Here is a 13,344-nt window from a genome sequence, read left to right as displayed (position 1 = left end):
TTGTATCAGTGTTTTTGATTCCAAAATAGAATGGGGTTCTTTTTTTTATCACAGAACTTTATGTACATGCATAAAAAGAGACCGAAAGACTGTGAAAAAAACGCTGAACAAAACGCACCAAAAGCACATCAAAAAAGCACCAAAACTGCAAGAAAAATCCTGAACAAAATGCCCTTGAAGATCAGGTTTTGCAGCAGATTTGTGACGCAAAAAAAAACATGATGTGTGAACATAGTCTAATAGTGTCTTTGTCTTAACTGCTCGTTGACATCATAAGCGAGTAACTTACTGTATATGATCAATGATACATTTTTTATGCTAGGTTGCTGCTATCTACAAAGATCCAAGCATTGGGAATCTCATAAATATCTTGATTGTAAAGCTAATTGTCATTCACAGTGAACAGGTATGTTATTTAACAATTGTATTCTTGCTTTTGAATCACAATGTTCATTCTAAATTTCATTTTCATTCTCTGAAGAGGCTATTTGCATATTTGTTTAGCAGAATTAAGATGGACAGTAATTATCTTCAAGGGTATACAAATTAAAAGTAGCCACGTAGACAAAAAAAATAAAATTCAGCTGATATAGGCTTGTTCTAACAAACCCTTCATCTGGACCATTGATGCCCAAAACTTATTGCAATATCACCATTTTTAGGTGAAAAATAGTGCAATAATCCTTCTGATGTTTTTCTTTCACATTTCTGGCATGTATTACTAGCATTTTGAAAAGAATGAGCATTGTGTATATTCACATTGCCCATATTACAGGGGCCTTGCTCCGCGATGGACACGCCTGTCTGCAGAGCATATCACAAATTACATTGCACCTGTCTTCATGTAGAGAATATTTGAAATATCCCTTCACTATTTTTTCTGCTCTTTCTTTCTTCTTATGCAAATTAATATAAAATTTTAAACATAATAATGTAGTCATTTTTTTACATTAAGGATGGACCAGTAATCAATATTAATGCAGCTACAACACTTCAGAATTTTTGTGTCTGGCAAAGAACACAAAATATTCCTGATGACTCTCATCCATCTCACTATGATACAGCTGTTCTTCTAACCAGGTATTGTTTATCAGATTTTTTGGTAGATGTTGCACTGCACTTTTCGTTCTGTTAGTAACGTTTCCTTCCATCGTCAACATCAATTCATGAAAGGTTTCTTCATGTTGTGGCATTTCATGTTTTTTATCATTTCATATTATTTGTTCTAGTAATTTGGTATTTGTCGATCATGAGAAAAATTAAGTACATCCTTTTGGAAGACTGTTTTACGTATCAAGACGTAATGAAAAAAGCCTTAAAATTAGGTAAAAAACGCTAAATGCAACTTCAGCTGAATAACAACACATGACAAATTACACTGTGTCATTAGCTATTTAACAAATACTAAGCCAAAATGTAAAAGCAGTGTGTGAAAAAGTAAGTACACCCCATGAATATGACTTTTTTTTAGCCTCTCACGCTGTTCTGGAGGAATTATGGCCCTCTCTTTTTTGCAATATTGATTAAAGGGAACCTGAGAGTTGATACATGCTTCCCAATCCGTGGGCAGCATGCATCAGCCACTGACTGTACGATCACATCCATGTATATTTGCTGCAGTCTTTCGGAGAAAAACTTTCTTTTAAACATACTTTTAATATGGGGTCCGAGCCGCATGTCCCCAGTAGCTGTTCCCCACCTTCTGACAGTGACGAGCAAGCCTGTGCCTGTACTCGCATGTAGGCAGAGACCCAGGGTCGAACTGGCCACCAGAGGATTCTCTGTTGGGCCCAGGAATTGGCACCTGCAAGCACAGGCACCTACAGGCACAGCGAAAATAAGACGTGTGTCAGCAATATATTCACCGCTCTCCTGGGTTATCTAACTCTGAGAGGAACGATGGCATAAAACTCCATCAAGACACAACAGAGTTCTGTTCCTTACAAATAGTGATCTCCAGTCTGCAGCATGTCATCAGTGACTCGTGCACTGCAGTGATAAGGAAAAAAATCCTCAATTGTAGACATTGTTTTAATAAATATCAAGGTTGGCCCACAACTTCCTCCAAGTTTTTAATTTTGGCCCTCTGTGTATTTGAGTTTGACATCTCTGCTCTATCACCATGCTTGACCGGTGGTATGCGGTGTTTGTGGTCATATGCTATTTTTCATTTTTACTAAATATGGCTCAGGGCATTATAGTGAAACATCTCCACTTTGGTCTCATTTGTCCAAAGGACATTGTTCTAGGAGTCTAATGGTTTGTTCATATGCAGATTTGCTAACTTTTGGCGTGCTACCATTTTCTCTTCATAAAGAAGACGTTTTCTCCTGGCAACCCTTCCAAACAAGGGATACTTGTTCTGTCTTTTTCTTTATGTACTGTCATGAACTTAGCATGCTTACTGAGACCTTTGGAGTCTGAGCTGTAGTTGTTGGGTTGTTTGCAATAGCTCTGAGCATTGCTCAGTCTGACCTTGGGTTGAATTTGCTAGCACATCCACTCCTAGGAAGATTGACAACTGTTTTAATGTTTTCCACTTGTGAATAATTTTCGTCACTGTGGAATGATGGACTTCAAATTTCCTTATAACCCTTCCCAGATTGATGGACAGAAACAATTGATTCTCTGAGATCATTGTTGATGTCTTCCCTCAATATTTTCTTAACATAAGCCTCAAGACTCTAGACCAGCAAACTGCCCAAAGGTCTACTTTACAGTTATGTACACGCTTGCTAATCAACAATTAATAAAAGGCATTTGATTAGCAGCACATGGCTGCTTCTTATCCTCTTAATTTCTTGTTCACAAACTTCTTTTGCACTACTTTATAATAAGTATTGTTAAATAAAAAATGACATGGTGTAATTTGTCATATGTTTTTCACCTGGGGATGTAGCTACCTAATTGTAAGACCTTTAGTTTTTAGTACTTCGTTTTATGACTGTATGTAACCAGTGATGACATATCTCTGTGCAATACCATCATGTAATGACTGGTAAGGACTAACATGCTATAATATTTTATTCATTCATGCGCTCCTTTGCTAAGTGATCGGTGAGGGTCCCAGTGGCGGGTAAGACACTTCTTGTGAATATAAAATGGGACCTACACTGGGGTTGATTTACTAAGCCTGTCTAACATAGTGTAAGGCTGAGTGCCCACGTAGCGTTTTTCAAGCGTTTATGCTGCGGAATTTCCGCAGCGCAAACGCTTGTTAAACGCTAGGTAATCCGCACCCCATGGTCCCCAAGGGGATTCCGCATGTTCTATGCACATGCTGCGGATTTTTCCGCAGCGTTTATGCTGCGTACAAAAATCCGCAGCATGTCATTTAATTTTGCGGAAGCGCAGCGGAACTCCCGCCATTGACTTGCATTGAGACGCATAGAAACCGCGACTGTACATTTTTACAAGCGGCTTCTATGCGTCTCTATGTGCGGATGGTACCCAGTTCTGGAGGAGAGGAGACTCTCCTCCAGACCAGGGTACCATTCTACCTGTAAAAAAAGAATAAAATAACAAATAAAGTTTATATTCACCTGTCCGGCGTCTTCTCTCTGAATGCCGGCATCGCTTGAGGACCTGCGGTGACGTCACAGTCATGTGACCGCAGGCCCTTCACCGCTCTGTCTCGCGATATGCCGGCAGCCGGGAACCAGACAGGAACGAGCGCTGCTGCACACACCGGGGCCTCGGGGGTGAGTATAGCTTTATTTGTTTTCATTTTTACGGTTCACACTGTATAAATCCATGCTGTTTGCATGGATCCATGCTGTTTGCATGGATTTATACAGTGTGACCTAGTTGTCAAGCACTTTCCAAGTGATGCTATCGCCTGGAAAGCGCTTGTCAATCTGCATGCGGAAACGCATGTGAATCCGCATGTGGATCCGCATGTATTCTGCAGGAAAAACGCATGTACAATCTGCATGTACAATCTGGGTGGATCAGGGAAATGCTGTAGATATAGTATATCTTGACTTCAGCAAAGCATTTGACAAAGTATCTCACACCATCCTTATTGAAAAAATGACCAAGTATGCAATGGACCAGGCAACTGTTAGGTGGATTCATAACTGGCTTAGTGATCGGACTCAAAGGGTGATTGTAAATGGCTTCACATCCAGCTGGATGAATGTCTCAAGTGGGGTACCACAGGGCTCCGTCCTGGGACCTGTATTGTTCAACATCTTTATCAATGATTTAGATGAAGGAATTGAGGGTAAACTGATTAAATTTGCTGATGACACAAAGCTAGGAGGGATAGCTAATACTAGAGAAGAGAGAGAGAGGATTCAAAAAGACCTAAATAAACTGGAGCAGTGGGCAGCAACCAACAGAATGGTTTTTAACAGGGAAAAATGCAAAGTACTACATCTGGGCAATAAAAATGAAAAAAGCATATACAGAATGGGAGGAATAGAGCTAAGCAACAGTACATGTGAAAAAGATTTAGGTATACTAATAGATCATAGACTGAACATGAGTCAACAGTGTGATGCAGCAGCAAAAAAGGCAAATACAATTCTGGGATGTATTAACAGAAGCATACAGTCTAGATCACGTGAAGTCATTATTGGTCTTTACTACTCTTTGGTCAGACCTCATCTGGAATACTGTGTACAGTTTTGGGCCCCACATTTTAAAAAAGACATAGACAAACTGGAGCAAGTTCAGAGAAGAGCGACCAGAATGGTGACTGGTCTGCAAACCATGTCCTATGAGGAACGGTTGCAGGATTTGGGAATGTTTAGCTTGCAAAAAAGAAGACTGAGAGGAGACTTAATAGCTGTCTACAAATATGTCAAGGGCTGTCACATTGTAGAAGGATCATCTTTATTCTCATTTGCACAAGGAAAGACTAGAAGCAATGGGATGAAACTAAATGGGAGGAGACACAGATTAGATATTAGAAAAAACTTTTTGACAGTTAGGGTGATTAATGAGTGGAACAGGCTGCCACGAGAGGTGGTGAGTTCCCCTTCAATGGACGTCTTCAAACAGAGGCTGGACAGACATCTGTCTGAGATGATTTAGTGAATCCTGCTTTGAGCAGGGGGTTGGACCAGATGACCCAGGAGGTCCCTTCCAACTCTACCATTCTATGATTCTATGATTCTATGATTCATGCGTTTTTTCTGCCAGGGAGATGCAGAAATGCTGCAGAAATTTTCTGCTTCATTTCTGCATCGTGGGCACATAGCCTAACACTCCCTAATTTAAGTCAGACTAGACGAGTCTTAAAATGTGCCTTATTTATCAAAAATACTTTTTAGCTTTGATACATTTTATGCATCTTAAGACCCACTAGCTAGGGCATTGCAATCTATGACCTGTCCCCTCCATGCCAAGAGGCCTTGGAGTGCGACACTCTTCTTTGTTAAAGGGCTTCACCCTTACAGACTGAAAGGTTTATATCATGGTGCACTAGCAGCGGGAATAAACTCCCCATTGTATGATACATAGACATGTTTTCTTTCATTGGAGACTATTATTGTACTACCTCATTGTAGCATAGTTTTCGAAGACAAACACCTTCACATATCTGTTAGGAGTAACGCTGTTTTCTTTGTCATTGCAATCTGTACTAAAATGTCTCCAAAGACACATGTAACTCGTGTAGTATAACATTCTTCAAACTGAAGGTATTATTTTAAATGTCTTTAAAAGATCACAAAAATGTATGCAGTATGTAATCATTAAATAACATAAAAGGTCTAATTAAGTTTCTATGTTAAAAACATATTTATAAAAAATTGATGGTATTTTCTTATTCCAGAAATCTTTTCAGTAGCCAATGAGTCTCACAAAAGGATGACACTTCCTCTTCTAAAGAGATCACTTTTTGTAGCCTTCTTGATGTCATCATGGACAGGATTACACCATTCACAATAGGTGATGGTTACAGCTCACTTCATCCTCCTCTCTGCACTGCGACTTCTGCACAGCTCACAGAGCATGCTCAAAACATCCTTCCATAGAGGTCAATGGCACATCTCTACAGTCTACAGTTCCCAAAGGTCTTTGTGGCTGCAGTAAACATATCTCTAAATGCTGTTCATAAAGATCAGGCATTATGACTGCTCTCATGATCGTAAACATGAAAACGATAAAATACCATGAGAAAATAAAACCGGATAGAAAAAAATGTGGTTTCGATAGCAATCACATGTGGACCTGCAATGGAGTTTCTGTGTGGATTCAATTTAACACTTACAACAATCTTAATCCTTTTTGGTTTGTAAACGGACAGCAATCAGAGCAGGAAATGTAGTTTGGAAAATATGGCTTCCTTTTGTTAGGGCATGTACAGTGGTGGCCAAAAGTATTGGCACCCCTGCAATTCTGTCAGATAATACTCAGTTTCTTCCTGAAAATGATTGCAATTACAAATTCTTTGGTATTATTATCTTCATTTAATTTGTCTTCAATGAAAAAACACAAAAAGAATTGCCCTAAAGCCAAATTGGATATAATTCCACACCAAACCTAAAATAGGGGGTGGACAAAAGTATTGGCACTGTTTGAAAAATCATGCGATGCTTCTCTAATTCGTGTAATTAACAGCAACTGTAACTTACCTGTGGCACCTAACAGGTGTTGGCAATAACTAAATCACACTTGCAGCCAGTTAACATGGATTAAAGTTGACTCAACCTCTGTCCTGTGTCCTTGTGTGTACCACATTGAGCATGGAGAAAAGAAAGAAGACCAAAGAACTGTCTGAGGACTTGAGAAACCAAATTGTGAGGAAACATGAGCAATCTCAAGGCTACAAATCCATCTCCAAAGACCTGAATGTTCCTGTGTCTTCCGTGCGCAGTGTCATCAAGAAGTTTAAAGCCCATGGCACTGTGGCTAACCTCCCTAGATGTGGACGGAAAAGAAAAATTGACGAGAGATTTCAACGCAAGATTGTGCGGACGGTGGATAAAGAACCTCGACTAACATCCAAACTAGTTCAAGCTGCCCTGCAGTCCGAGGGTACAACAGTGTCAACCCGTACTATCCGTCGGCATCTGAATGAAAAGGGACTGTATGGTAGGATACCCAGGAAGACCCCACTTCTTACCCCGAGACATAAAAAAGCCAGGCTGGAGTTTGCCAAAACTTACCTGAGAAAGCCTAAAATGTTTTGGAAGAATGTTCTCTGGTCAGATGAGACAAAAGTAGAGCTTTTTGGGAAAAAGCATCAACATAGAGTGTACAGGAAAAAAAAGAGGCATTCAAAGAAAAGAACACGGTCCCTACAGTCAAACATGGCGGAGGTTCCCTGATGTTTTGGGGCTGCTTTGCTGCCTCTGGCACTGGACTGCTTGACCGTGTGCATGGCATTATGAAGTCTGAAGACTACCAACAAATTTTGCAGCATAATGTAGGGCCCAGTGTGAGAAAGCTGGGTCTCCCTCAGAGGTCATGGGTCTTCCAGCAGGACAATGACCCAAAACACACTTCCAAAAGCACTATAAAATGGTTTGAGAGAAAGCACTGGAGACTTCTAAGGTGGCCAGCAATGAGTCCAGACCTGAATCACATAGAACACCTGTGCAGAGATCTCAAAATGGCAGTTTGGAGAAGACACCCTTCAAATAACAGGGACCTGGAGCAGTTTGCCAAAGAAGAATGGTCTACAATTCCAGCAGAGCATTGTAAGAAACTCATTGATGGTTACCGGAAGCGGTTGTTCGCAGTTATTTTGGCTAAAGGTTGTGCAACCAAGTATTAGGCTGAGGGTGCCAATACTTTTGTCTGGCCCATTTTTGGAGTTTTGTGTGAAATGATCAATGATTTGATTTTTGCTTCATTCTCTTTTGTGTTTTTTCCTTGCAAGCAAATTAAATGATGATAATAAGACCAAAGAATTTGTGATTGCAATCATTTTCAGGAAGAAACTGAGTATTATCTGACAGAATTGCAGGGGTGCCAATACTTTTGGCCACCACTGTATAGTCTGCTGTGCTGTAAGCACTAAATATTGGTTGGTCTATAAGTCATCTACAGGTGGTAATCATTTACATAAAATTACTGAACCTTTAAATATAAGAATGAAGAAATATAATGTTAACTCTATATTTTATTGTACATATTACAGGCACTTATGATTATTGTATATTCAACTTCCTTTCTACCTCTCTTTTTACTAGAGAAGATATATGCAGAGCCAGTAATAAATGTGACACTTTAGGTAAGTAATTCTTTTTGTGCTCTATTATATAGTGTTCCATTTTACACCTCACTGCATGGAATTGGAATATATGATTTTAGATAAAATATGAAAAGTCTAATAAAATTACCCAAGCTGTCTTTTTTTTCCCTTTGACCTTTTATGGTGTCGTTTGCATAACCATGTTCTATGTTTGGTCTATGTGAGTAGGTACCACTGAAGGAAAGCAGGAAACCTCCCCTCCTGCTTTTGTCAAATGGGGTGTGTGTCACTGAAGTGTCAGAATTGACTAGACAGTTGCCCTGCAGTTGGTTGCAGGAGATCTGTATGTTTGGCATTACAGACATCTTCTTAGAGGCTGTCTCTAGGACCCAGCGGCTACCTACCTGTGGCTAATTAACTCCCTGACCTGGGTGTATAAATACCTGTTGTGTTCTAGAGGGAGGTGCCGACGATATTCATTACTACCTGTGAAGGTTTTAGCAAGAGCAGTACTTTGTCCTTTCTGGAGCTTGAGGACGTGTGCGCATTTGTCTGGAGTTGTCTAAAGCTAAGCTATTTCCCCGTTTGTCCTTCCTTGTTGTCTATAGTGTTTAGTGGAGATCGACTAGTGCTCATCTCCTCCCTTCCCTGGCCTGAGCCAAACGCCAGGGAAAGACAGGGTGAGGTACGCGTGCGGAAATTGGTGAAGAGCCAATACAGGGACGTTAGGGGAGACAGGGTGATGGTAGATCAACCTAGGAGGTCTCCACTTTTCCCCCTTTCCCTAGAGTCTGGGCTCCCTTTCCCTCTTTCCTTTCTGTTGCACTAAGTCTTTCCCACAACTTGCGTGACAGTGTGATCTGATTTTGGCTGGAAATATACAAACTTGTTTCACATCTCATTTTTCATTTAGTCTTAGGTATATTTGGAAAGTATTCCACCACTTATACATCCAGTGAAGGCTGTGACGTATGCTTCTGAATCGACAAAATGGCATTCAGACGTGGACAGAATTGTTGGTACCCGTCTGTTAAAGTTAGAAAAACCCACAATGATCACTGAAATAACTTAAAACTGACAAAATTAATTTACTGAATATCAACTAATAAAAATCATACGTTGCTTTTATATTGTAGTCCATCAGAAAAATTAAAAAACAACAACAAAGTAATGAAAATGACCTGGACAAAAATGATGGTACGTGTGACATGCAGAAGTAGTGATTTTGCAGAGTGTGACATGCAGAAGTAGTGCTGGTGCTTTAACACTCCGTCACATACAATTGGCCTGACAGGCACATCTCTTTTACTTTCATTTCTCCTTCCTCACCAGATTGTGAGGAAATCCCCTCCCTCCAGGTAGTCTCCTGTCTCTAGCAGCTCTGTGAAACCTCATACCACAGTTGGATTGCAGAGCTTCAGGAGGACAGATATAACTGCGCTAATCTCTCAGGCTCATTGTATGTGAACACGTCACACTCAATAAGGTTGGTATTTTATGTTTTTATTCATCACAATTGTTTATTTAGCTTGTTTTATGAATGTATAGCACAAAGTGTGAGGATATTTCATAGAAATAAGGCAGATTAAAAAAGAAAGTGTGCTGCTCAGGCATATACAGTAGTTCCCTAACACATATTCCTTCTCTTGCTTCAGATTATCTGCTGAAATGGAGAGGAAAATGTACAATTTATCAAAAAACCTTGATGTTGAGGAAGTAACAAACATGCTGTTAGATGGTGCAGACCCCACACTGAATGAGGATTTAGGAGAGGAAAGTGAGATTGATTCTCATGATGAGGTGGAAGTATGTGAAGTGGATTCTGAAACAGAGCAAGATGGTGACAGTGATGAGGATGAAGATGTAGAATCTTATTATATGGGAAAAGATACAAAATAAACAATGGAACAAGAAGCCACTCCAGAAAAAATGTAGGGAACCTCAAAACATTATTACTCACCTTCCTGCAGTTATAGGAACTGCAAGTAATGCAAAAACTGCAGTTGAATGCTGGAATAGTTTATTCACAGATGACATTCTGGACTCTATTGTCACATATACCAACCAATATATAAACATTATAAAGGACAAGTTCATCTGCAACAGAACCATCAAGGCCACAGATGAAATAGAACTGCGTGCTTTTTTTGGATTATTATACCTTGCAGGAGCTTATAGGGCAAATAGACAAAGTTTGGAGGAACTTTGGAGTAAAGATGGGGATGGAGTTGAAAAATTTGGCCTTGTTATGTCCATAAACAGATTCAAGCTTCTAATTCGTTGCCTTCGGTTTGACAACAGAACTACCCGAACCGAACGTAAAACACATGACCGACTTGCTCCAATTCGTGATATATTCCAAAATTTGTTGAAAACTGTAAAAAAAGCTATTGCCCTGGGGAGAATCTCACTATTGATGAAATGCTCCCTGGTTTTCGTGGTAAATGTGCCTTTTGTCAATATATTCCATCAAAGCCTAACAAATATGGAATAAAAATGTATGCCCTTGTTGATGCCAGTAAGACCTACACTTACAACCTGGAAGTTTATGCAGGAAAACAACCAGAAGGTCCTTACTGTGTCAGCAACAAACCCAGTGATGTTGTAAAAAGACTGGCTGAGCCCTTATTTGGATCGGGTCGCAATATAACAGCTGACAATTGGTTTTCAAATTGTGATCTGATTGATTATCTGAAAATGCAGAAGCTTTCATATGTCGGAACAGTAAGAAAAAATAAAAAAGAATTGCCTACACAGTTTGTAAGTGTGAAAGGGAGACAACTGTACAGCAGTATGTTTGCATTCCATAATGGAAAGGTTTTGGTTTCCTATGTACCACAAGCAAAAAAAATTGTACTTCTTCTATCAACACTTCATGATGATGATGCCATCGATCCTGGGACTGAGGCACAAAAAAAACCGGAGATAATTACATTTTATAATGCAACCAAAGGGGGTGTTGATACAGCTGATCAGATGTGCTCAACTTTCAACGTCAGCAGAAACACCAAACGCTGGCCAATGGTCATATTTTTTGCTATGTTGAATTTGGGTGGTATAAATTCACAAGTCATTTACCTTGAAAACAAGCTTGAACCACTCCGTAGACGATTCTATCTGAAAAAATTGGCCCATGAACTAGTGCTTGGAGAGCTACGCAGGAGAAGTATGAAAACAATCGGTATCCCCTCTCGCCTTCAAGTTCAGCTCAAAAGATTCCGCCCAGAAGATGATAGTGAAAATTCACCACCTGCACCACCTCCCAAAAGAAGGAGATGCACCACCTGCACCACGGAAAGCGGAATCAGAAGGCTTTCTAATTATGAATGTCACAAATGTCATAATGCAATCTGCCTGACACATGCAAAAATGATGTGTAATTCTTGCTCTTTGCTCTGCAAGTGTAATTTTTCTGGGGAAACTTCAGGATCTAATTCTGATTGAATATGTGTTTAATAGTACTTAAGGTACCTTAAAATTAAGTTTGTTTCCATAAATTTTCTTTGTAGAGTTTTTTGACAGAGTCGAACTGGGGACTATTTGGCGGGAGTTTTGAAATGTTTGTATTTCAGAGTTATTAGTTTTATGTTAAGTAATTGGGTTTTTTATGCACCTGATTATGTGTAGTCTCTTTTATTACATCCCTATGAAGGTCACTGATCACTTTTAGAGCACTGAAATTGCAAACATTAGATATTATAGGTATATTTCTAGCCTGCGCCTGACAGTCACATTATATGTGAACTCGTTAGAACCGATATTGTATGTGACGGAGGGTTAAAAGCATCCAGCAACTAGAGGGGTTATCACAGTCACAGGAGAAAGGGAGTGTTTTAGCAGAGCCCCAGGGGGATTGTGGGGAAGTTGATTACTGTCTGGCTGTCTGGCTGGAGCCAAAGAGAAATGTGATGTGTGTGTTCTGCATCTGACAGAAGTGCCCCTGCAACTGAAAAGGATTCAAGTCAGGAGTGAAGCTAAGCACAGGTCAGGGAGAGTTCCTGAACTAACAGTGCAGAGTATTGTCAGGCAGAAAGATAATGACTGTAAGAAATGGTGTCACAGGGTTCATCTCCCTCAGCAAATCCTCCCCCCTCCTCCAACTCACTGTGCTGTAAAGAATGCTGTGTTCATTAATGTGCCTTTGCATTAGAACTGTGATGTCCTGTACCACTGGGAAGACTGTGAACTGCTGTGCTGCTAAGGAAACTGTCCTTTTTGTCACTGGAGCCTGTTGCTCATAAAACTTAACTTGCACTGGCTGTGCGGCTTCTTATTAAATGCTACTGTTCTACCGTTTATGAGGACTCTTGTCAAGTGTGTCTGGTCAGCAAGTGAAACAACCTACGTTTCTGTGCCTGAGGGTCAATACCGTTGTGTGCCTGAGAGAAGCTGCAGCACATGGTCTATGGTCGCCCTGAGTAACGGTTCCCCAGGATTCCAAAGAATTCATGTAACCTGTCTCGCCCCTATCTGAACCTAGCGGCGTGTGTGTAACATACGTCTAGAAAAGATTGAAAATAATTTGACCATAAGGACATGTGAAACTAAGGTGTGTCCTGTAATTGGCATCACAGATGTCTACAAACTTGTAAACAGTCAGTCAGCCTATTTCAAGGGTGAAGAGTAGTCAGTGTGCTGTTTGGTATCATAGTGTGTACCACGCTGGACTTAGACCAAAGAAATCTACGCAGAGCTTTATCTCAGAAGATTAGAAAGAAAATTATAGACAAACATGTTAAAAGATGAAGCCCGTAAGACCATATCCAGACAGCTTGATGTCCCTGTTACTACAGTTGCACATTTTATTCAGAAGTTTAAGGTCTCTGGAACTGTAGCCAACTTCCTTTGATGTGACCGCAAAAGGAAAATTGATGACAAGTTGAAGAGACAGATAATACAAATAGTAACAAAAAAGCCCAGAATAATTTCACAGAGATTAGAGGTGAACTCCAAGGTGAAGGCAAATCAGTGTCAGATTGCACCAACTGTTGTTGTGTTGGCCAAAGTAGACCTCATTGAAGACAACAAAGGAGGAAACCACTGTTAAAAACATATTCATAAAAAAGCTAGACTGGAATTTTCCAAAATGCGTATTGACAAGCCACAAAGCTTCTGGGAAAATGTTCTCTTGACAGATGAATCAAAACTGGAACTTTTGGCAAGTCACATCAGCTATATGTTCACAGATGAAAAAA

The 13,344-nt window shown here is 40.0% G+C and overlaps 1 protein-coding gene across 1 annotated transcript in view; it reads left to right on the top strand.

Annotated features, from left to right (window-relative positions):
- Positions 1 to 13,344, top strand: part of ADAMTS20 (ADAM metallopeptidase with thrombospondin type 1 motif 20) — a 342,835-nt gene that overhangs the window by 106,978 nt on the left and 222,513 nt on the right. Inside the window, exons 5-7 of the mRNA XM_073652029.1 lie at positions 323 to 406; positions 956 to 1,080; positions 8,148 to 8,188. Coding sequence (XP_073508130.1) covers positions 323 to 406; positions 956 to 1,080; positions 8,148 to 8,188 — 250 coding nt within the window. The remainder of the gene's footprint in view (positions 1 to 322; positions 407 to 955; positions 1,081 to 8,147; positions 8,189 to 13,344) is intronic.

The sequence above is a fragment of the Phyllobates terribilis genome, unplaced genomic scaffold (assembly GCF_046119375.1).
Source record: "Phyllobates terribilis strain yellow unplaced genomic scaffold, ASM4611937v1 Scaffold_11__3_contigs__length_659146591, whole genome shotgun sequence".
NCBI classification, from domain to species: domain Eukaryota; kingdom Metazoa; phylum Chordata; class Amphibia; order Anura; family Dendrobatidae; genus Phyllobates; species Phyllobates terribilis.
This window is presented reverse-complemented; position numbering and strand designations above follow the sequence as displayed.